The sequence below is a fragment of the Macaca mulatta genome, chromosome 10 (genome assembly GCF_049350105.2).
Source record: "Macaca mulatta isolate MMU2019108-1 chromosome 10, T2T-MMU8v2.0, whole genome shotgun sequence".
In the NCBI taxonomy this organism is placed as follows: Eukaryota; Metazoa; Chordata; class Mammalia; order Primates; family Cercopithecidae; genus Macaca; species Macaca mulatta.
Genome location: NC_133415.1, coordinates 87,995,081 through 88,020,502, shown reverse-complemented (window position 1 = coordinate 88,020,502; position 25,422 = coordinate 87,995,081). Strand labels below are relative to the sequence as shown.

Here is a 25,422-nt window from a genome sequence, read left to right as displayed (position 1 = left end):
TATTGAGTGCCTAATACATACCAGTTACTGGGCTAAGCACTTTCCTGCACGATATCTCGTTTAATCTTTATAGATAAACCCTATGAAATAGATGCTATCATCACCCCTAATTTAGGATAAGGAAGTAGAAGGCTCTGAATAAGTTTGCAAACTTGCGTGATTCATAAGTGATAGAGCTGGATGGATTCAGAACCCATTTTTTTCTAGGATGGGGGTGGGAAAAGAGATAGATTTAAGAGACAGTGGGCATACAAGAAGGGGGAAAGGAGTTTAGAGTGATGGCAAATCGAGAAAGATGGATGGTATCATCTTCACAGAAATGGAGTCATTATGTGGAAGAACTGGCTTGAAGGAGGTGACAAGGAGCTCGGTTTTAGACTTGGTAAAACTGGGGTGACCACAAGATCTGTGAGATGGGCATGGGAATGAGTTCTCGAAGAGGGTGGAGAATGGATATTTTGGACACCTTCAGGTAAATATGGTAGTTGAAGCTAAAAGCAAAGAGTTGAAGAGAGCAAAAGGCCAAGGGATCCATCCTGAGACATACATATTCAGAGCCTGAGAATGTATGTATGTATTTTGGCTTGAGAATGTCAAGCCAAAAGTGAATCTAAAGATTGTCCAAAAAGACTAAAGAATTGGCCGGGCGCGGTGGCTCAAGCCTGTAATCCCAGCACTTTGGGAGGCCGAGATGGGCGGATCACGAGGTCAGGAGATCGAGACCATGCTGGCTAACACGGTGAAACCCCGTCTCTACTAAAAAATACAAAAAATTAGCCAGGCGAGGTGGCGGGCGCCTATAGTCCCAGCTACTCGGGAGGCTGAGGCAGGAGAATGGCGTAAACCCAGGAGGCGGAGCTTGCAGTGAGCTGAGATCCGGCCACTGCACTCCAGCCTGGGCGACAGAGCGAAACTCCGTCTCAAAAAAAAAAAAAAAAAAAAAAGACTAAAGAATCAGGATTATGGAGTATCACCAGAAAGAAGAGGAGAGGTTCAAAGAAAAGGAAGGAGTTGTTTGGGCGTGGTGACTCACACTTGTAATCTTAGCATTTTGGGAGGCCAAAGCAGGCAGATTACATGAGTCCTGGAGTTTGAGACCAGCCTGGCCAACATGGTGAAACCCTGTCTCTACAAAAAAATACAAAAATTAGCCAGGCATAGTAGTGCACACCTGTAATCCCAGCTACTCGGGAGGCTGAGGCTGAGAATCACTTGAACTTGGGAGGCAGAGGTTGCAGAGAGCTGAGATTGCGCCACTGCACTCCAGCTCAGTGACAGAGTGAAACTCTGTCTCAAAAAAAAAAAGAGAGAGAGAAAGAGAGAAGGAGTTGACAGTTGACAGTCTCAGAAGAGTCTGAAGACGGTATTAACATGAGTTGGACAGCTCATAGTCCTGGTAGGGAGATGATAGAGATAAATCATTGTGGTTACATGATGCGTTATGACACGGATGAGAACAAAGTGTTGTGAAAACATTGAGGAAAGAGCAACGAACTGCCCCAAGTTGGAAGATTTGGGAGGGGATATATTCCAAAAGGAGGAGATTGTATATTCAAGAAATGAAAGGGGGCCGGGCGCGGTGGCTCAAGCCTGTAATCCCAGCACTTTGGGAGGCCGAGACGGGTGGATCACGAGGTCAGGAGATCGAGACCATCCTGGCTAACACGGTGAAACCCCGTCTCTACTAAAAAATACAAAAAACTAGCCGGGCGAGGTGGCAGGCGCCTGTAGTCCCAGCTACACGGGAGGCTGAGGCAGGAGAATGGCGTAAACCGGGGAGGCGGAGCTTGCAGTGAGCTGAGATCCGGCCACTGCACTCCAGCCTGGGTGATAGAGCGAGACTCCATCTCAAAAAAAAAAAAAAAAAAAAATGAAAGGGAACAGACTGGATTGAGCTCTGTCTTATTCTTCTCCTTTCCTCTAATACCAAATGCTCATGGAACTGCCAGTGATGATATAGCACTGTGGTGGTCCACCTTGACCAGCTCCCAAGGACGGTGCATGTGAATGACAGTAGGTATTGATGATAAGGAAAGAAGAGGCTGATAGAAGTAAATGGTTGCTTATAAAAAGAATCCCTAAGGTAGTCCTTAGTAAGAGGACAGTCTGGAGACCGCTGTGAAATCAGTTCAAGAGGAGGCTTAGAAGGTTTCAGAGCAACACCCCAAGATAGAATCACTGGAACTCTGACTTCTCAGCCTCCAGTCACCATGACGAGCATGGGATAAAATGGAAACAGCACTTGACTTAGCGTCGGATACCTGATTCAAGCACTGGCTCTGTCACTGACTTTCGGTGTGCCTTTGAGCAAGTCACTTCATTTCTTTGGGCCTTAGTTTCCTCATAAAATGAAATGAATGACCTCTGTCTTCTCCACTTTGTGGGAAAGACCACATGAGGGGTTGGGATTCACTTAATGAACTATATGGTAAACTGACCAGCTGTTAGGAAAAACTTTGACATTGACAATCTTAAGAAATATTATGTTGGGGCTGGCGCAGTGGCTCAAACCTGTAATCCCAGCACTTTGGGAGGCTGAGGCAGGTGGATCACCTGAGGTCTGGAGTTCGAGACCAGCCTGGCCAACATGGTGAAACCCCATCCCTACTAAAAATACAAAAATTAGCTGGGCGTGGTGGTGCACACCTGTAATCCCAGCTACTTGGGAGGCTGAGGCAGGAGAATTGCTTGAACCTGGGAGGTAGAGGTTGCAGTGAACCAAGACTCTGCTACTGCACCCTGGCCTGAGTGACAACAGACTCCGTTTCAAAAAAAAAAAAGAAAAGAAAAGAATTATGATATTGACTGGGCACAGTTGTTCACACCTGTAATCCTACCACTTTGGGAGGCCAAGGAGGATGGATCACTTGAGCCCGGGAGTTCAAGACCAGCCTGGGCAACATGGTGAAACTCTGTCTTTACAAAAAATAAAAAAAAAATTTAACTGGGAGTGGTGGCACGCGCCTATAGTCCCAGCTACTGGGGAGGCTGAGGAGAGAGGATCACTTGAGACCAGGAGGCAGAGATTACAGTGAGCTGTGATTATGCCACTGCACTCCAGTCTGGGCAACACAGCTAGACCCTATCTCAAGAAAAGAAAAAAAGAAATGTTATATCAGTGCCTGAGCTCACTGTAGGGAAACTGGGTCCCCTCTTCCCTTCATCTCCTTTCTTATTTATTTATTTATTTATTTATTTTGAGATGGAGTTTCGCTCTTTTGCCCAGGCTGGAGTGAAGTGGCACGATCTTGGCTCACTGCAACCTCTCCTGGGTTCAAGTGGTTCTCCTGCCTCGGCCTCCTGAGCAGCTGGGATTATAGGCGCCCGCCACCACGCCTGGCTAATTTTTGTATTTTTAGTAGAGATGAGGTTTCGCCATGTTGGCCAGGCTGGGCTCGAACTCCTGACATCAGGTGATCCACCTGCCTTGGCCTCCCAAAGTGCTAGAAAGAACTACAGGCATGAGCCACTGCACCCGGCCTCATATTTCTTTATTCAACAAATATTTATTAAATATCTTTTTGGTGCTAGATACTGTGAGTGGGGCTAGGGATGTAAAGAAGATCAAGTTATAGTTGCCTTCTTTAGGAAGACAGTCGGTTGGGGAGATAGACAATTATACAGATAACAGGATAACATAATATGTGCTATAAAAGAAAAATGGGGCCGGGCGCGGTGGCTCACGCCTGTAATCCCAACACTTTGGGAGGCCGAGGCGGGCGGATCATGAGGTCAGGAGATGGAGACCATCCTGGCAAACACGGTGAAACCCCGTCTCTGCTAAAAATTAGCCGGGCGTGGTGGCAGGCGCCTGTAGTCCCAGCTTCTAGGGAGGCTGAGCAGGAGAATGGTGTGAACCCCGGAAGCGGCGGAGCTTGCAGTGAGCAGAGATCACGCCACTGCACTCCAGCCTGGGCGACAGAGCAAGACTCCGTCTCAAAAAAAAAAAAAAAAAATTAAATTTAAAAAAAAAAGAAAAGTGGGAGTAGAGAGGAGGGAACAACTAACTGTCTAGAGATGGCAGGTGAGACAGACCTTGAGTGACCAGCAGGAGTTTGCTATGTAGAATGGGAGGGAAACCTATGTACAAAGATAACAGATACATATGGAGACAAAAACTATTTACATAGTAATACGAAGACATTATTTTCTTTTTAAACTCTCATTTTCTCATGAGAGTACTGGGTAGTTTTCTAGGGCTTCATGGTGCATTATAACAGATTGAATGAGAAGTAAATAGGATAATAGAATTATCTTCTATTAAACCAGACATAAAACAGATTTTCAAAAATGTAAAACAGTAGCATTCCTCTCACTATTTTTTTTGTTTTGTTTTGTTTTGTTTTGGAGCAAAACAGCTAAATTTTTTTTTTAAATAAAAATGTTATGTTAACATGTTTATTATTGTTATTTTAAATGAATTAATATGTAAATATTTAACAATTTCTCAGTTTTGACCCCTAGTGTGATAATTATCAATGGATATAATCCACATAAACAAAAGTTATTTGGAGTCCTGAATTTTCAAAAGTTATCTGGAGTCCTGAATTTTTTTTTTTTTTTTTTTTTGAGACAGAGTCTCGCACTGTTTCCCAGGCTGGAGTGCAGTGGCGAAATGCCGCCTCACTGCAACCTCTGCCTCCCAGGTTCAAGCGATTCTCCTGCCTCAGCCTCCCAAGTAACCGGGATTACAGGCATGAGCTACCGAGCCCAGCCTGCATTTTTTTTTTTTTTTTTTTTTTTTGAGACAGGGTCTCACCCTGTCGCCCAGGCTAGAGTGCAGTGGCACAATCATAGCTCACTGCAACCTCAAACTCCTGAGCTCAGGACTTGAAATCTGAATGGGGTGTGTGTGTGTGTGTGTGTGTGTGTGTGTGTGTGTGTGTGTGAGAGAGAGAGAGAGAGAGAGAGAGAGAAAATTTTTTGGATGGAGTGGCCAGGAAGGTCCTCAGTAAAATGAATTTTTTGTAAAGATCTGAAGGAACAAGGGAGTGAACCATGTAGATATCTGAAAGAAATGAATCCAGGCAGATGGAACAGCAAGTGCAAAAGTTTTGAGGCAAGAACGTGACTGGCAGGTTTGAGGAACAGGGTGAGAATCAGTGTGATTGGAGTGGAAGAGAGTGAGAGTATCAGGAGATGAGGGTTATGGAGGGAAGGGTGGTCTACATGAGATAAAAAACTGATTGGACTAAGCATGGTGGCTCATGCCTATAATCCCAGCACTTTGGGAGGCTGAGATAGGAGAGTCTCTTGATACTCTCACCTGGTCATCATCTATCATCTCCTGATACTCTCACGCATCACTTGAGGCGAGGAGTTTAAGACACCGTCTCTACCAAAAACAAACAAACAAAAATAGCCAGGAATGGTGGGGTACACCTGTAGTCCTAGCTACTTGGGAGGCTGCGGTGGGAGGATTGCTTGAGCACGGGACTTTGAGAATGTAGTAAACTATGTGATCATCATTGCATTGCACTCCAGCCTGAGCAAGAGTAAGACCCTGTCTCTGAACAAACAAAAACTGATGAGAGGTTCTGAGAATGGAAGAGACATCTTCTGGCTTATGTTTTAACAGGGTTGCTGGGGTGAGAAAAGGTTTAAAGACCATACCAGAAAGGCCAGCTAGGAAGCTATTGCAATAACCCAAGTACAAGATGATGGCAACTCAGACCTGGGTCCAAGTGGAGATAGAGAGATGTAGTTGGATTCTCATAAATTTTGATTTTTAATTTTTTGTTTTTTGTATTTTGTATTTTTTTCCCTTTATGCTTTTTTTGTGGATTTTTTGGGAATCACAGATTTTGAAAGTAGAGTTGGCGGAATTTGTCAATGGATTGGATATGAGGTATGAGACAAAGCGGAGAGTCGCATTACCAATTACCAAACTTTTTGACCTGAGCAACTAGAAGAATGGAGTTGCCATTATTTGACACAAAGAAGACTGCAGGAGGGACAGGTCTGAGTAGAAATATGAAGAGCTCACCCAAGTAGATGTGGCAAGTAGGCTATTTTGATATTTGGACTTGAGTTCAGGAAAAAAGTTGAGAGTGAAGTAGGACTTTGGAGGTTTTCAGAATCAATATAATAGGTAAAACCCAAGGGACTGAAGAAATTACTTAGGAAATGAGTGTAGACAGAAAAGCAAAGAGTTCCAGTGACTGGATCCTGGGGCAACTCTAATACTTAGAGACTGGGAAAATGAAGAGTAATCAGCCAAAGACATTGAGAAGGAGGAGCCAAAAAGAAGAAAACCAGGGAAGTGAGAACTACCGGAAGCCAAGTGAATAAAATGTTTTAAGGAAGAGAGAGTAATCAACTGTGTCACACAGATCAAATAATATGAAGATGAATAGATGCTAATTAGATTCACCAATGTGGAGGTTGTTGGTGATCTTGAGATGTTTTGGTGGAGTGTAGGGGACAAAAATCTGATTGGAGTAGGTTCAAGAGGAATTGAAAATGTTGAGTATACAGGATATATCTTTTTCAAGGAGTTTTATTACAAAGAAGAAGGAGAAAATGTGGCAGCTGTAGGTGGTAGTGGAGTCAAAACAGACTTTTTGTTTGTTTTTAAGATGGGAAACATAACATTTATATGTTGATTGAGACTGATCGAGGAGAGAGGGGAAAATTGATGATGCAGGAGAGAGAGAACTGCTGAAGCCATGCCCTTGAGTAAGCATGTATACAAGTGGGGAGGTTGGCTATGAGTTAGGATAATTCCTCCATAATAAGAGGAAAGAAGAGGACTTTTAGTAGTACAAATCTGGTACCAGTGTGGAGAAGAGCTTAAAGGGAGAACTTGCATTTGTTGGTTACTTACTTTTTGTCTAGGATTATGCTAGATGCTTTCCTCACAAGAGTTCTTTTTTATTTTTACTTTTATTTTTGTTTTTTTCCAATCATATTCTTTCTAATTATTTTAATTATTTTAGAGACAGGATCTCACTCTGTCACCCAGGCTGGAGTGCAGTGGTGTGATCATAGTTCATTGCAATCTCAAACTCCTGGGCTCAAGCAATCCTCCCACCTCAGTCTCCTAAGTAGCTATGACTAAGGTACATGCCATCATGCCTGACTAATTTTAATTTTTTTTGGTAAAGATGGGGGTCTCACTATGTTGGCCACCCATGGCCAACATAACAGCCATGTAAGAGTCACCATGCCTGACTACAACAGTTCTCAATATATGAGGAAAATGAGTTATGAGGCTGTTGTAATGAGGCAAGAAAAGTTAAGAACTGAACTAAAGCTGCTGAAGATCCAAGATACTGTGCTCTTTATGCTCTGCAAAACTCCCCCACCCTTGCCCCCACCCACACCAAATTGCATTGGCCTCTCACTGCAGATGTCACAATGCCTTACATTTGGATAGAAAGAAATGGACACATTGGCTCAACCATAGGGTAGAGCTGCTTGTTTCTTATAAAGGAAAGAAATATTTGAGTGGTCATAAAAATCTGCAGTACTGGCCAGCTCTTGGGGGAGGGCCTTCGCCCTGAAGCCAGGCAAATATACCCAAAAGATGAAGACCTAAAAAGAAAATACAGGAACAAAGAAGAGTGACATTCTTTATTTTTTATTTTACTTAATTAATTTATTTATTTGAGACAGAGTTTCGCTCTTGTTGCCCAGGCTGGAGTGCAATGGTGCGATCTCGGCTCACGCAACCCCTGCCTGCCGGCTTCAAGTGATTCTCCTGCCCCAGCCTTCCGAGTAGCTAGGATTACAGGCATGTGCCACCACACCTGGCTAATTTTGTATTTTTAGTAGAGACGGGGTTTCTCCATGTTGGTCATGCTGGTCTCGAACTCCCGACCTCAGGTGATCCTCCTGCCTCGGCCTCCCAAAGTGCTGGGATTACAGGAGTGAGCCACTGCCCCCGGCCAGAGTGACATTCTTAGTAGAGATCTGAAAAGAAATATAAATGAGAGGGTGGCTGGAGAGCACAGTCCAGCTTAGGAAGTCTCCTTGACCTCTCTCCTCCTTCCTCTGAATTTCTATTGCAGCAGCTAACGGTCAATGAAAAGCAATTTACCTGCATCAGATCACTTAATCCCCACCACTGTCCTGTGAAGTGGATTCTAAGGAAAGGGTGAGAGAAGTGATTTACCCCACGACACACCTAGAAAACAGCAAAACCAGGAGTAGAACCCAAGTATCTGATACTAAATTCATGTCCTTAACCCTTGGTGCCTTTGTTCATTCATTAATTACCTCAAAAATTCTGTAAACATACTCAGAAGCCACTCTGTGGAAGGTACTGGGGCAAGTGAGACAGTCTTCAGGTTAAAACAAAACAAAACAAAACAAAAAAAACTAAGACTTGCACACATAAAAGACATGACAAATAACCACAAAACATTACACCATTCTATAGGATTTCAGAGGGGAGTGAGGTCACTTTGGTTGGGGACATCAGGGAGATCAAGGAAGGTTTCCAAAAGGAAGTAGCATTTGAGATGAGCCTATATAAACTGGTAATATTTTAAAAGCTAATAGTTTTATATGCAATATACACGGAACATTACCACACACATGTTCAAAAGTTATAAGCAGTGGAAAACTGTGTGAAGTTTTAATTGGCAGAAAATGGGGGGTAAAAGGCCGGGCGCTGTGGCTCACGCCTGTAATCCCAGCACATTTGGGAGGCCGAGGCAGGCGGATCACTTGAGGCCAGCAGTTTGAGACCAGCCTGACCAACGTGGGTGAAACCCTGTTTCTACTAAAAACACAAAAAAATTAGCCTGGCTTAGTGGCATGTCCCTGTAATCCCAGCTACTCGGGAGGCCGAGGCAGGAGAATGTCTTGAACACGGGAGACAGAGGTTGCAGTGAACTGAGATGGTGCCACTGCACTCCAGCCTGGGCTACAGAGTGAGACTCCATCTCAAAAAAAAAAAAAAGAAAGAAAGAAAAAAGAAAATGGGAGGTAAAGGCCTAAAAATGGAAGATAAAGGCCTGAAGGAAGGAAAAGATCTGATTGTTCAGGATCTAGAGAAGGCCCCAGTCCAATCCCTCAACTCGGTCTCAATGTCCAGCCCCAAACGACTTGGGAGTATTTCTCACTTAGGTTTCTCCCTTAAAAGCATATTCAAAACAGTGCATACAATGGGACACTATGCAGCTTTTTTTTTTTTTTTTTTTTTGAGATGGAGTCTCCCTCTGTTCCCCAGGCTGGCGTGCAGTGGCCAGATCTCGGTTCACTGCAAGCTCTGCCTCCCGGATTCACGCCATTCTCCTGCCTCAGCCTCCCAAGTAGCTGGGACTACAGGCACCCACTACCACGCCTGGCTAATTTTTTTGTGTTTTTTTTAGTAGAGATGGGGTTTCACTGTGTTAGCCAGGATGGTCTCAATCTCCTGATCTCGTGATCTGTCCACCTCAGCCTCCCAGGGTGTTGGGATTACAGGCGTGAGCCACTGTGCCCGGCCCAATGCAGCCATTTTTTAAGATGAGGAAGTACTTATGAATTTATGAATAATTAGGTCATTATTTCCAAAATGTAATGTTAAGTGGTTAAAAAAAGGCAAGGTGCAGAATCCTGGATATGGTAGGCTACTATTCGTGTAATAATCGGAAAAAAGAATACGTGTGTGTGCTTGCACTTGCTCCTTTACACATAAAATAGGGACAGATACCCAAGGAACTGATAATAGTGCTTACTTCCTGGAGGGAAGCTTAAGTGGTTTGAGGACAGAGGGGTTTTTTTCTTTTTTTTTTTTTGAGATGGAGTCATGCTGTATCACCCAGGCTGGAGTGCAGTGGCACAATCTCGGCTCACTGCAACCTCTGCCTCCCGGGTTCAAGTGATTCTCTTGTCTCAGCCTCCCAAGTAGCTAGGACTACAGGCCAACATCACAAAGCCCAGCTATTTTTTGTATTTTTAGTAGAGACACGGTTTCACCATGTCGGGCAGGCTGGTCTTGAACTCTTGGCCTCATGTGATCCACCTGCCTCGGCCTCCCAAAGGTGCTAGGATTACAGGTGGGAGCCACCGTGCCTGGCTGGAAGGAGATTTTTCTCACTGTATACCTTTTTGTATCTTTTGACTTTTTAATCATGTGGATATATTATCTCTTCAAAAAATAAGTACAAGCTGAGCTTTTTTTTCCCTTTAGTATTGTATGTTCTTCAAATGAACAAGCTGAGCTTCTAAAAAAATAAGTGTAATAGTCTCTGAAGGTCACTCCCCGAAAAGAGGGCTTATATTGCAAAATACTGGTATACAGTGAAAACAGTAGCAGTTCACTTAGGTTTCAAAAATTCAGGCCTTCATCTGTGTGGCCAAAAAAAAGCAGAAATAAAGCAACAAACTATAAACTAGGTAAAATATTTATTACTAATTTTTTAAACGTAAAACAGCTCTTATAAACCAATAAGAAAAAGACCTATGACCCAATTCGAAAATGGCGAAGGACTAAACGGGCTTCAGGCAAACAGAAATATAAATGGACTCTTTTTTTTTTTTTTTTTTTTTTTTTTTTGAGACAGTCTCGCTCCATTGCCCAGGATGGAGTGCAGTGGCACAATCTTAGCTCACTGCAACCTCTGCTTCCTGGGCTCAAGCGATTCTCATGTCTCAGCCTCCTGAGTAGCTGCGACTACAGGCACATGCCACCACACCTGACTAATTCTTTTGTGATTTTTGTAAAGACGGGGTTTTGCCATGTTGGCCAGGCTGATCTGGAACTCTTGGCCTCAAGTGAACCATCTGCCTCAGCCTCCCAAAGTGCTGGGATTATAGGTATGAGCCACTGTGCCTGGCCTGCACAGACTCCTATAATAATTTTTTAAATGACCAACCTTGTTTGTAACTAAGGAAAGGCAAATGAAGACAATCAGCCACTGCTTTCTTACATTATCAGACTGCAAATACCAAAAGGTTGGATACTACATAGTGTTAAAGAGGGCATGATAAAACAGATACTCCTCTGTACTGTTGGAAGAGATACAAATTGGTATACTCTCTTCGGGTTACCAACTTGGCAATGCCTATCAGCCTTGAAAATGAACATACCTTTGACCCATCAATTCTAATTCTGAGAATTTATCCTAGATAGATACCCTTGCATAGGTGCAAACACAAACGTAGAAAATTATTCAATTGCCGCATTCTTTGTAATTACAAAAAATCAAATTCAATCTAAGTACTTTCTAGTGGGGGAAATTGCTACATCTAAACTGAGGAACACACTGGGAAGAAGTTGAAAATAATGGTGTGGCTGTGTATTACTGTTATGACAAGACCTTGATTTAGCCCCCTCATTATCTCTTACTTGGATCGCAGTAATAACTTCCCAGCAGGTCTCCCTGCATTCATCTTGCCCTCTTGCAGGACCTGCTACATAATTTGCAGGGCCTAGTATAAAAACGAAAATGCAGGTCTCCCTGTTAGAAAACAAAAAAAAGAAGAATTTCAAAATTATGACAGCAGAACATTAAAACAAGCACGAGGGCCCTTCTAAGAAGGGGCCCTCTGTGACTACAGAGGTCACAAGCCCATGAAGCAGGTCTTGCCCCTCGAGTGTCACTTGGACACTGGCTGCCCGTGTGACATGCTGCTTCCTCCGCCTGGAACATCCTTCCACCGCCATCTCTTTTTCTCTGTGATGTACTACACGTCTGTCAATAAATATGTGACCAGCTTTGGGAAGTTTTCCTTGAACCTTCTTACTCAAGTCACTCTTTCTTCAGTACTTCCCCAGCTCTGGCACACAGTTTTATTAACTCTTTATCACAGTGTTTTTTTTGTTTTTGTTTTTGTTTTTTTGAGACAGAGATTCACTCTTGTAACCCAGGCATGATCTCTGCTCACTGCAACCTCTGCCTCCTAGGTTCAAGCAATTCTCCTGCCCTCAGTCTCCCGAGTAGCTGGGATTACAGTTGTGTGCCACCATACCCAGCTAACTTTTTATATTTTTAGTAGAGATGGGGTTTTACCATGTTGGCCAGGCTGGTCTCAAACTCCTGAACTTGGGTGATCCTCCTGCCTCAGCCTCCCAAAGTGCTGGGATTGCAGGCATGAGCCACCACGCCCAGCCAGTCACAGTGTTTTTGTAATTATTTGTTTAAAAGTTTCTCTCCTAGAGTTTCTGCAGGGCTTGGCCTATGGATTATGCTTTGTTTGTTTTTTGGGTAATTCTGGCACCTCATACATTAACTAGCACATTGGAGTTGAGAGAATGAATCAGCTGGAGTGGATGTGTTTGGATGGGGGTGTGTTAAAAAACCAGCCATATATTGCTTCACAGTTACACCTCATCTTCAGGTTGTTAAATCTGACTGGGCTCTTAATTTCATAGAGGCCAGCAGGTCCTGATGACTGGTTCTTCATTCCCGGAGCGATAGAATAGTATCAGACAGTCCTTTGAAGGGGTGGGAGATACCTGGACCTGAAAATTTTGGAGGCTCCCCCAAGCCATTTACATCTATCTCTGAATCTCCTTATACCTTTCACACTTTTAAAATGGAGGTCTAATCTCATTAGGGCCCACTGGCCCCATCAATCAGTGGCAGGTTCCAGGAATCCAGTAGTTTCAGATTGCCCCCAGTCCTTTGCAACACTGGTTTTCAAATGGGGTAAGCAATAGCCGTAAAGTACATGAAGACTTGGTAAGGGGTACTCATGCATGGATGTCTTTAAGGAAATTCATTTCCAGATCCTCAACTTCCAAATGTGTTCCACCTGAGAAAGTTCCTGGGGTTGAGGCTCCAAGCTGACTTTTTCTTCATAATTGTAGTTCTGCTAGTCTTCATAAGAGAGGCCAGATGTGGCGGCTCACACCTGTAATCCCAGCACTTTGGGAGGCTGAGGCAGGGTGATCACCTGAGGTCAGGAGTTTGAGACCAGCCTGGCCAGCATGGTGAAACCCCGTCTCTACTAAATATACAAAAATTAGTCAGGCATGGTGGCACGTGCCTGTAATCGCAGCTACTGGGGAGGCTGAGGCAGGAGAATCGCTTGAACCCTGGAGGTGGAGGTTGCAGTGAGCCGAGATCATACCATTGCTCTCCAGCCTGGGCAACAGAGTGAGACTCTGTCTCAAAAAAAAAAAAAAAAAAAAAAAAAAAAGAAAGAAAGAAGAAAAGAAAGAAAGAAAGGCATATCTCTGGCCCACCTTGAATGAGGTGGGGTTTCTCCATGTTGGCCAAGCTGGTCTTGAACTCCTGGCCTCAAGTGATCCACCTGCCTCGGCCTCCCAAAGTGCTGGGATTACAGGTGTAAGCCACTGCACCCAGCCGAATATTTGCTAAATGAACAAATGTAAGCACTATTTATAGTGTCGTGTAGTCTTTGCAGTGTTGTGTAGTGTTATGTTGTGTTTTTTTGTAATTTAAAACCTATTGCTATGGCCACGGTAGGGGGCAGCAGAGTACACGGATATTGAAAGAGTCCAGTGCTCAGTATTAAAAGGGCAACTTCAGATAAATTACTTAACCTTTCTGAGACTATTTTCTTCTCTGGAAGTCAGGGTTAATTCTCCTTCCCTTGGATCAAAAGAGATAAACAGATGTAAAAGGGCTTCACTGCAGGACAAACAGGAGAGAGTGTGATTAGAGTCAGCTAAGATAAATATTTGTTGAATAAATGGAGACAGAGGAAGAGGATTTTGGCTATACGACTGTGGAACAGATTGCAGTAGAGGGTTGACAGATTCCGAAGAGAGAAAATGAAAGCTCCAGGAAGAGACTGGCCTATGCCCAGAGCCAGCACTGTGAAGTCAGCACAGGATGTCCTTGGCATGCTCATCTCTGCTCCCTGATCATTGCCCTCCACCTCTACCTCTGGCCTCTAGTTTCCCATTGCTGTGCTGCCGGCTTTTCCTTCCCTTCTCTCCCGTCAAAGCACATCTGTCCTATGTCCTGGCCACTCCGAGGCCTGCTCACTGCCATCCACCGTGACAGCTACTTAACCCGATAAATGGATTCTCACTAAAGTGCCCAGGGCAGATAGTGTATTATTTTACCACTCTCAATAACAGGTATTGGACCTTCTTGAGACAGAAGGAATAACTTACTCAAAAATTCTAAGTTTCAAATAATAATAAAGTTTAGATTTTGTGGAAGGAGAGGAAATGGAAGGTTAACAGAGATGAAGACAGTCCTAATTTGGCCGGGCACGGTGGCTCACACCTGTAATCCCAGCATTTTGGGAGGCCAAGGCGGGCAGATCACCTGAGGTCAGGAGTTCGAGGCCAGTCTGACCAACGTGGAGAAACCCCATCTCTACTAAAAATATGAAAATTAGCCAGATGTGGTGGTGAGCGCCTGTAGTCTCAGCTACTCAGGAGGCTGAGGCCAGAGAATCACCTGAACTTGGGAGGCAGAGGTTGCAGTGAGCCGAGATCATACCACTGCACTCCAGCCTGGGCAACAGAGTGAGACTCCATCTCAAAAAAAAAAAAAAAAAAAAAAAGACAGTCCTAACTAATTTCAGGCTCAAGAAAGAATAATTGTACAAATACAAAATCTGTGAGATATGACTTGATAGTAATATGAGGGGAAAAAAAACTTTTAAAAATGTTCATATATATATACACACACATACACATAATAGATATGCATACATATAATTTAATTGTAATTTATATTCAGTAAAATTTACATTTTGGTGTACAGTTCTGTGAGTTTTGACAAATACAAAGAATTATATAACCACCACCACACACACACACACACACACACACACACACAAATAAAACAGTTAATCACCTTCCCAAATTCCCTTTTGTTACCCCTTTGTAGTCAAAACCTTCCCCACCCTTAAGTCCTGTCAACACTGATATGTTCTCTATTTCTATAGTTTTTTCTTTTCCAGACTGTCATATAAAACAGAACCATACAATATGTAGTATTTTGAATTTGGCTTCTTTCACTTGGCATAATGGATTTAAGATTTATCCATGTTGTTGCATGTATCAATAGTTAATTCCTTTTCATTGCTGAGTAGTATTCTACTGTATGGATGTACCACAGTTTGTTACTCCATTTCCCAGTTGAGGAATATTTAGGTTGTTTCTAGTTTTGGCAATTATGAATAAAGCTTCTGTAAACATTCACATACAGGTTTTGGTGTGAACATAAATTTTCATTTTACTTGGGCTAATTTCTAGGAGGGATTGTTGGAGCCTATGGTAAGTGTGTGTTTAACTTTATAAGAAACCTAGAGGGGCTGTATCATTTTGCATTCCCACCAGCAATATATGAGAGTGGCAGTTGTTCTGCCTTCTCACCAAAAATTGGCATTGTCAGATTTTTGTTCAATTTCAATAGGTGTATAGACATACCTTACTGTGGTTTTAATTTGCAATTCCTACCGATGAATGATGTTGAGTATATTTTCAAATATTTATTTGCCATCCATATATCTTCTCTGGTGAGGTGCCTGTTCAAAACTTTTGTCTTTTTTTTTTTTTTTTTTTTTTTTTGAGACTGAGTCTGGCTCTGTCGCCCAGGCTGGAGTGCAGTGGCCGGATCTCAGCTCACTGCAAGCTCCGCCTCCCGGGTTTACGCCATTCTCCTGCCTCAGCCTCCGGAGTAGCTGGGACCACAGGCGGCCGCCACCTCGCCTGGCTAGTTTTTTGTATTTTTTAGTAGAGACGGGGTTTCACCGTGTTAGCCAGGATGGTCTCGATCTCCTGACCTTGTGATCCGCCCGTCTCGGCCTCCCAAAGTGCTGGGATTACAGGCTTGAGCCACCGCGCCCGGCAAAACTTTTGTCTTTTTAAAAAATTGTTTGTTTTGTTATTTCTGAGTTTTGAGAGTTTTTTTTTGAGACAGAGTCTCACACTGTTGCCTGGGCTGGAGAGCAGTGGCTCCATCTTGGCTCACTGCAACCTCTGCCTCCCAGGTTCAAGTGATTGTCCTGCTTCAGCCTCCTGGGTAGCAAATGCCTGGCTAATTGTTCTGTATTTTTAGTAGAGATGAATTTTCACTATGTTGGTCAGGCTGGTCTTGAACTCCTGACCTCATGATCCACCCACCTCGGCCTCCCAAAGTACTGGGATTACAGGCATGAGCCACCACTCCCGGCTGACAGTTCTTTATAAATTCTAGGCCAGGCACAGTGACTCATGCCTGTAGTCCTAGTGCTTTGGGAGGCTGAGCAAGAGGATCACTTGAGGACAGGAGTTTGAGACTAGCCTGGGCAACATACCAAGATCCTGTCTCTACCAAAAATAAAATAAAATAAAAATTTTAAAACAAATTAAAAGATAAATTCTGGATTCAAGTCCTTTGTTAGAAATGTGATTTGCGGTCAAGTGCAATGGCTCACACCTTGTAATCCCAGCACTTTGGGAGGCCAAGGTTGGGGGGATCACCTGAGGTCAGGAGTTCAAGACCAGCCTGGCCAACACGGTGAAACCCCGTCTCTACTAAAAATACAAAAATTAGCCACGTGTGGTGGCGGGCTCCCGTAATCCCAGCTACTGGGGAGGCTGAGGAAGGAGAATCACTTGAACCTGGGAGGCAGACGTTGCAGTGAGCCAAAATTGCGCCACTGCACTCCAGCCTGGGCAACAAGAGTGAGGAAAAAAAAAGAAATGTGATTTGCAAGTATTTTCTCTGAGGTTGTTGCTTGTCAATGCCTTTTGACCAAAAAAAAAAAAAAAAAAAAAAAAATTAGTTTTGATGAAATCTGATTTATTAAATTTTAAAATTTTCCTCGTATGAATTGTGCTTTAATGTTACATCTAAGAACTCTGCCCAACCCAAAGTGACAAAGGTTTTTCTCCTATGCTTTTTTCTAAAAGTTTCATGAGTTTATATTTAGGTCTATGATACATTTCGACTAAAATTTTTAAATAGAAGGTATGTGGTATAGGTCAAGGTTTACATTTTTGCGTATGAATGTCCCACTATTCCAGCATCATTTCATTTCTTTTTTTTTTTTTTTTTTTGAGACGGAGTCTTGCTTTGTCGCCCAGGTTAGAGTGCGATGGCGCCATCTCAGCTCACTGTAACTTCTGCCTCCTGGGTTCAAGCAATTCTCCTGCCTCAGCCTCCAGAGTAGCTGGGATTACAGGCATGCGCTACCATCCCTGGCTAATTTTTGTATTTTTAGTAGAGACAGAGTTTCACCATGTTGGCCAGGCTGATCTCAAACTCCTGACCTGAGGTGATCTGCCCACCTCAGCCTCCCAAATTGCTGGGATTACAGGCGGGAGCCACCACACCTGGCCCATCCAGCATCATTTCTTAAAAAGACAACCTTTCTCCATTGAACTGCCTTTGCACCTTTGTTAAAAAATCAATAGGCCATTTTGGTGTCACTCTGTTTCTGGACTCTATTCTATTGATCTATGTGTCTATCCTCTTGCCAAGAGGATATCAGTATAGTATGTCTTGAAATCAGATAGTGTGAGTTCTCCAACGTTGTTCTACTTTTCCAAAATTGTTTTAGCTTTCCAGTTCCTTTGCCTTTCTGTGTAAATTTTAGAATCAATCTGTTGATATCGACAAAAAAATCCTGCTACAATTTTTATCGGGATTGTGTGAATCTTTATATCAACTGGGGGAGCGCTAACATCTTAACAAAATTGAGCCTTCCAGTCAGTAAACATGTTATATCTCTCCATTTATTTAGCTCTTCCTTTCTTTCTTTCATCAGTGTTTTGTAGTTTTCAGCATAAAGATTCTGAACATATTTTGTTAGATTTATCCTTAAAGTATTTCATTATTTTGAAGCTACTGTAAATGATGTTTGATTTGGTTTTCCAATTGCTTGTTGCCGGTATATAGAAATACAGTTTGTTTTTTTTTTTTTAAATATTATGACTTTGTGTCCCGTGACTTTACTAAACTCATTAATTAGTTCTGGGAGCCTTTTTGCAGATTTAATAGGATTTTCTACGTAGAACATCATGTTGGCTACTAACAGGGATAATTTTATTTCTTTATTTCCAATCCTTATGGTTTTCTTTTTTGCCTTTCCTCTTGCCTTTTTGCACTGGTTAGAACTTTTTGGATGATGTTGAATACAAGTGTGGAGAGTGAGCATCTTTGCCATATTCCCAATCTTAGGGAGAAAATATTCAGTTTTTCACTATTAAGTATGATGCCCATTTCATAGATTTTTTTTTTTTTTTTTTTAGATTAAGGAAGTTTCCTTCTCTAGTTTGCTGAGAGATTTTTTTTTTTTTTTTAATCATGAATGGGTTTTAAATTTTGTTAATGCATTTTCTTCATCAGTTAGAATTATCATGTGCTTTTTTCTTCCTTAGTCTGCCAATATGGTGAAGTATGCTCATTTATTTATTATTATTACTATTATTGAGATGGAGTCTTGCTCTGTCCCCCAAGCTGGAGTGCAGTAGTGCAATCTCAGCTCACTGCAACCTCCACCTCCCAGGTTCAAGTGATTCTTCTGCCTCAGGCTCCCAAGTAGCTGGGACTACCGGTGCACACAACCACGCCCGGCTAACTTTTGTGTTTTTAGTAGAGACTGGTTTTCACCATGTTGACCAGGCTGGTCTCAAACCCCTGACCTCAGGTGATCTGCCCGCTTCACCATCCCAAAGTGCTGGGATTATAGGCGTGAGCCACCATGCCTGGCTATTTTTGAATGTTACACCAGCATTAAATTACCTGGGATAAACTGCACATAGTAGTGAAGTATTATTAAAATATATATATATATATATATATATATATATATATATATATATCTGGATTCCATTTGCTAATAGTTTATAGTTTGTTGAAGTTTTGGGGTATATGTTCATGTGAAGTATTGTTCTATAGTTTTGTTGTTATCTTTTTCAAATTTTGGCATCAGGACCATGCTGGCCTCATAAAATGAGCTAAGTTTTTTTTATTTTCTGGAAGAGTTTGTGTGGAATTGATACTATTTCTTTTTTTAACATTTGGTAGAATTTCCCAGTGAAACCATCTAGAGGCCAGGCATGGTGGCTTACGCCTGTAATCCCAGCAATTTAGGAAGTTAAGGCAGGTGGATTGCTTGAGCCAGGAGTTCGAGACCAGCCTGGGCAACATGGTGAAAACCCACCTCTACCAAACATACGAAAAAAAAGTAGCTGGGTGCGGAAGTCTTGGCTGCAGTGAGCTGTGATTGCACCACTGTACTCCAGCCTGAATAACAGGAGTGAGTCCCCGCCAAAAAGAAAAGAAAGAAAAGAAAAGGAAAGAAGAGAAAAGGAAAGAAAAGAGAGAGAGGAAGGAAGGAAGGAAGGAAGGAAGGAAGGAAGGAAGGAAGGAAGGAAGGAAGGAAGGAAGGAAGGAAGGAAAATAAAAGAAACCATTTGGGCCTGGAGTTTTCTTCTCTACATTGGAAGGTTTTAAACTATTAATTCACTTTTCTTTAGTACATTTAGGACTATTTCTCTTATCTATTTCTTCTGGACTGAGTTTAGGTAATTTGTATCTTTGAAGAAATTGGTCCATTTCATCTAAGTTGCCAAATTTATGAGCATAGAGTTGTTTGTAATATTCTCTTATTATCCTTTTAATATCTGGAGGGTCTGAAGTGACATTCCCCCTTTCATTCCTGATATTAATAATTTATGTCTTCTCTCTTTCTTTTCCTTGGTAGGTCTGTCAAAAAGTTAATGAATTCTGTATACCTTTTGAAAGCTTTTGGTTTTATTGATTGTTCTCTATTTTTTTTCTGTTTTCAATTTCATTGAATTCTGCTTTTCTAATTTCTTTTTCTTCTGCTTGATTTAGGTTTAATTTTTTCTTTCTCTAGTTTCTTAAGGTAGAAGCTTAGAATATGATTTGAGGCCTTTCTTTTTTCTGTTACAGGCATGTAAAGCTGTAAATGTTCCTGTACACACTGCTTTAGCTACAACCCATAAATTTTGATATGTTTTGTTTTCATGTTCAGTCAGTTCAAATATTTTCTGATTTACTTTAAGATTTTCTCTCTGACCCATGGGTTATTTAGAAGAATATTAACAATTTCCAAATATTTGGGAGTTTTCTTCTTTTTCTTTTTCTTTTTTTTTTTTTTTTTTTGAGACGGAGTCTTGTTCTGTCACCCAGGCTGAAGTGCAATGGTGTGATCTTGGCTCACTGCAACCTCCATCTCCTGGGTTCAAGCAATTCTCCTGCCTCAGCCCCCTGAGTAGCTGAGATTACAGGCGCGCACCACCACACCCGGCTAATTTTTGTATTTTTAGTAGAGACAGGGTTTTGCCATGTTGGTCAGGCTGGGGGAGTTTTCTATTATTGATTTCTTATTTAATTTTGGTATAGCCAGAGAACACGCTTTATGTGGGGTTTTTTTGTTTGTTTGTTTGTTTTTGTTTTTGTTTTTGATACGAAGTTTTGCTTTTGTTGCCCAGGCTGGACGATCTCGGCTCACCGCAGCCTCTGCCTCCTGGGTTCAAGCGATTCTCCTGCCTCAGCCTCCCAAGTAGCTGGGATTACAGGCATGTGCCACCATGCCCAGCTAGTTTTGTATTTTCAGTAGAGACGGGGTTTCACCATGTTAGTCAAGCTGGTCTTGAACTCCCGACCTGAGGTGATCTGCCGCCTCAGCCTCCCAAAGTGCTGGGATTACAGGCGTGAGCCACCACGCCCGGCCTTAGGTGGTTTTAATTTATTAAAAATTGTTGGCTGGGCGCGGTGGCTCACGCCTGTAATCCCAGCACTTTGGGAGGCCGAGAAGGGCGGATCACGAGGTCAGGAGATCGCGACCATCCTGGCTAACACGGTGAAACCCCGTCTCTACTAAAAAATACAAAAAAAACTAGCCGGGCGTGGTGGCGGGCGCCTGTAGTCCCAGCTACTCAGGAGGCTGAGGCAGGAGAATGGCGTAAACCCGGGAGGCGGAGCTTGCAGTAAGCTGAGATCCGGCCACTGCACCCCAGCCTGGGCGGCAGAGCGAGACTCCGTCTCAAAAAAAAAAAAATTGTTAAAGTTTATTTTATGACCCAGAATATGATCTATCTGGGTACATGTTCTGTGGGCATTTGAAAAGAATATGTGTTCTGTTGCTTTTGGGTAGAGTATTTTATAAATGTCCATTATATGAAACTAGTTGATAATGTTATCCCTGTTTTATATATCCTTTTTGATTTCCATCTATTTGCTTATCAGTTATTGAGAACGGAGTTTTGAAGTCTCCCAGTTATGACCGTGGATTTTTCCATGTCTCTTTTAGTTCTATCAGTTTTTGCTTCATTTATTTTGGATCTTTGTTAGTTGCACACTAAATTTCAGTGTTTATCTTCTTGGTCAATTGATCCTTTTATCATTATGTAATTTCCCTATATTTATATCTTTATATTTAAAATAAGTTTCCTTAAACCATAAGGCATTTGAGAAGTAAAATAAAATAGCTTTCTTGCAGATAGCATATAGTCGGGTCTTGTTTTTTCCTTTTCCCAATCCGATAATCTTTGTCTTTTTTTTTTTTTTTTTTTTTGAAATGGAATCTTGCTCTGCTGCGCAGGCTAGAATGCAATGGCGTGATCTTGGCGCACTGCAACTTCCGCCTCCCAGGTTCAAGCGATTCTCCTGCGTCAGCCTCCTGAGTAGCTGGGATTACAGGTGCATGCCACCACGTCTGGCTGATTTTTGTATTGTTAGTAGAGACGGGGTTTCACCATGATGGTCAGGCTGGGGGAGTTTTCTATTGTTGATTTCTTGTTCAATTTTGGTATAGCCAGAGAACATGCTTTATGTGGTTTTAATTTATTAAAAATTGTTAAAGTTTATTTTATGACTCAGAATATGATCTATCTGGGTACATGTTCTGTGGACATTTGAAAAGAATATGTGTTCTGTTGCTCTTGGGTAGATTGTTTTATAAGTGTCCATTATATGAAACCAGTTGGTAATGTTATCCAGGTTTTATACATCCTTTTTGATTTTCATCTATTTGTTTATCAGTTATTGAGAAAGGAATTATTGAAGTCCCCCAATTATGACCGTGGATTTTTCCATGTCTCTTTTAGTTCTATCATTTTTTGCTTCATTTATTTTGGATCTTTGTTAGTTGCGTAGTATATTTCAGTGTTTATCTTCTTGGTGAATTGACACTTTTATCATTATGTAATTTCCCTATGTTTATATCTTTATATTTAAAATAGGTTTCCTTAAACCATAAGACATTTGAGAAGTAAAAATAAAATAAAATAGCATATAGTCGGGTCTTGTTTTTTTCTTTTTCCAATCTGATAATCTTTGTCTTTTCTTTTTTTTTTTGAAATGGAATCTTGCTCGGCCGCCAGGCTGGAATGCAATGGCGTGATCATGGCGCCCTGCAACCTCTGCCTCCCAGGTTCAAGTGATTCTCCTGTCTCAGCCTTCTGAGTAGCTGGGATTACAGGCACATGCCACCATGTCCGGCTGATTTTTGTATTGTTAGTAGAGACGCGGTTTCACCATGTTGGCCAGGCTGGTCTTGAACTCCTGACCTCAGGTGATCCGCCCGTCTCGGCCTCCCAAAGTGCTGGGATTACAGGCATGAGCCACTGCTCCCGGACATCTTTGTCTTTTAATTGGTGTGTTTAGACCATTTACATTTTTAAGGACCATTTACATTTAATGTAATTATTGATAAGAGTGGATTTTGGTCTACAATTTATCATTTTTCTGCTTGTCTCCTGCATTTTTTTGCCTCTCAATTTCCCCTTTCCTGTTACATTTTGGATTATTTGAATATATTTTATATTTCAATTTAATATATTGGTTGTCTATATCTTTCGTGGTTTTTTTTTTTTTTTTTTTTAAGCTGTTGATCTAGGGATAATACACATACCTAATTTTAACAGTCAACTTAAAATCAATATTTTTACGCTTCAAGTAAAACACTGACATCTCACAACTACAGGCATACCTATAGTTCTAGACCACTTCAGTAAAATGAATATTGCAGTAAAGTGAATCACACAAGGTTTTTGGTTTCCCAGTGCATACAAAAGTTATGTTTAAGGCCGGGCACAGTGCCTCACACCTATAATCTTAGCAATTTGGGAGGCCGAGGCAGGCAGATCACCTGAGGTCAGGAACTCGAGACCACCTTGGTCAACATGGTGAAACCCCGTCTCTACTAAAATTACAAAAATTAGCTAGGCATGGTGGCAACGTGCCTGTAATCCCAGCTACCTGAGTGGCTGAGGCAGGAGAATCGCTGGAACCTAGGAGGCGGACATTGCAGTGAGCCGAGATTGCCACTGCACTTCAGCCTGGGCGACAGAGCAAAGAGTTCGTCTAAAAAGAAAAACAATAATAAATAAAACTTATGTTTATACTATATTATAGTCTAATAAATGTGCAATAACAATATGCCTAATAACATTAGACATTGCATACAATGTTATGCAATGACATTATGTCTAAAATGTAAATACCTTAGTTAAAAAGTACTTTGTTGCTTAAAAATGTGAACAATCATCTGAGCCTTCGGTGAGTCATAATCTTTTTTCTGGTGGAGGGTCTTGCCTCAGTGTGATGACTACTGACTGATAAAGGTGGTGGTTGCTGAAGATTGGAGTAGCTGTGGCAATTTCTTAAAATAACACAACAATAAAGTTTGCATATCAATTGACTCTTCCTTCCACAAAATATTTCTCTGTAGCATGTGATGCTGTTTGATAGCATTTTACCCACAGCAGAACCTTTTTCAAAATTGGAGTCAATCCTCTCAATTCTGGCTGCTTCTTTATCAACTAAGTTTGTGTAATATTCTAAATCCTTTGTTTTCATTTCAACAATGTTTACAGTATCTTCAACAGGAGTAGATTCTATCTTGACAAACCACTTTCTTTGCTCATCCAGAAGAAGCAACTCCTCATTAATTAAAGTCTTATCATGAGATTACATAATTCAGTCATGTTTGCAGGCTTCACTTTTAATTCTAGCTGTCTTGCTATTTCCACTACATCAGCAGTTTCTTCCTCCACTGAAGACTTGAACCTCTCAAAGTCATTCATGAGGGTTGGAATCAACTTCTTCCAAATATCTGTTAATGTTGATGTTTTTAACCTCCTCCCATGAATCACAACTGTTCTTAATGACATTTAGAATGGTGAATCATTTCCGGAAGGCTTTTTATTTACTTTGCCCAGATTGACCAGAGAAGAGAAATCACTATCTATGGCAGCTCTAGCCTGGGAAATGTTTTGTTTTGTTTTGTTTTGTTTTTTGAGACAGTGTCTCACTGTGTTGCCCAGGCTGGAGTGCAGTGGTGCGATCTCGGCTCACTGCAACCTCCGACTCCCAGGTTCAAGTGATTCTTCTGCTCAGCCTCCCAAGTAGCTGGGACTACAGGTGCCTGCCACCATGCCAGTCAATTTCCACATTTTTATTAGAGACGGGGTTTCACTATGCTGGCCAGGCTGCTCTTGAACTCCTGACCCTGTGATCCGCCCACCTCGGCCTCCCAAAGTGCTGAGATTACAGGCATGAACCACTGCGCCCAGCCCGTATTTCTTAAATAAGACTTGAAAGTCGAAGTTACTCCTTGATCCATGGACTGCAGAATGAATGATGTGTTAGCAAGAATGAAAACAACCTTAATCTCCTTGTACATCTCCATCAGGGCTTTTGGGTGACCACGTGCATTGCCAATGAGCAGTAATATTTTGAAAGGAATTTTTTTTCCTGAGCAGTAGGTCTCAACGATGGGCTTAAAATATCCAGTAAACCATGCTATAAACAGATATGCTGTCCTCCAGGCTTTGTTGTTCCATTTATGGAGCATAGGCAGAGAATTCACATCATTCTTAATGGTTCTATGATTTTCATAATGGTAAATGGACATTGGCTTCAACTTAAAGTCACCAGCTGTATTATCCCTTAATAAGAGAGTCAGCCTGTCCTTTGAAGCTTTGAATCCAGGCAATGACTTATCTCTAGCTATAAAAGTCCTAGATGGCTGGCTGGGCATGGTAGCTTAAGGCTGTAATCCCAGCACTTTGGGAGGATGAGGCAGGCAGATCACGAGGTCAGGAGTTCGAGACCAGCCTGGTCAGCATGGTGAAACTCCATCTCTACTAAAAATACAACAAATTAGGCGGGCATGGTGGTGCACACCTGTAGTCCCAACTACTTGGGAGGCTGAGGCAGAATTGCTTGAACCCAGCATACGGAGGTTGCAGTGAGCCGAGATTGTGCTGCTGCACGCCAGCCTGGATGACAGAATGAGAGTCCATCTCAAAAAAAAAAATCCTCAATGGCATCTTCTTCCAATAGAAGGCTGTTTTGCCTACATGGAAAGGTTGCTTAGTGTGGCCACCTTTATCAGTGATCTTAGCTAGATCTTCTGTAGAACTTGCCGCAGCTTCTACATTAGCACTTGCTGCTTCACCTTGTACTTTTATGTTCTGGAGATGGCTTCTTTCCCTAAACCTCAGGAGCCAACTTATGCTACCTTCAAACTTTTCTTCTGCAACTTCCTCACCTCTCTCAGCCTTCACAGAATTAAAGAGAGTTAGAGATTTGCTCT

At 42.0% G+C, this 25,422-nt stretch overlaps 1 protein-coding gene and 1 long non-coding RNA gene across 3 annotated transcripts in view; one reads left to right on the top strand and one right to left on the bottom strand.

The window, feature by feature from the left end:
* The window catches only part of LOC107000422 (uncharacterized), an 86,733-nt gene that overhangs the window by 11,443 nt on the left and 49,868 nt on the right, over window positions 1–25,422 (top strand). The gene's annotated exons all lie outside the window — the stretch shown is intronic.
* PROCR (protein C receptor) overlaps window positions 7,862–25,422 on the bottom strand; it is a 46,661-nt gene continuing 29,100 nt past the window's right edge. Inside the window, exon 4 of one of the 2 annotated variants that reach the window (XM_028828348.2) lies at window positions 7,862–7,914. In XM_028828348.2, coding sequence (XP_028684181.1) covers window positions 7,904–7,914 — 11 coding nt within the window. In that variant the 3' untranslated portion in view covers window positions 7,862–7,903. Of the gene's footprint in view, window positions 7,915–10,456; window positions 11,394–25,422 lie in introns of those variants that run through there. The other variant, XR_013399871.1, reaches the window with a different exon arrangement.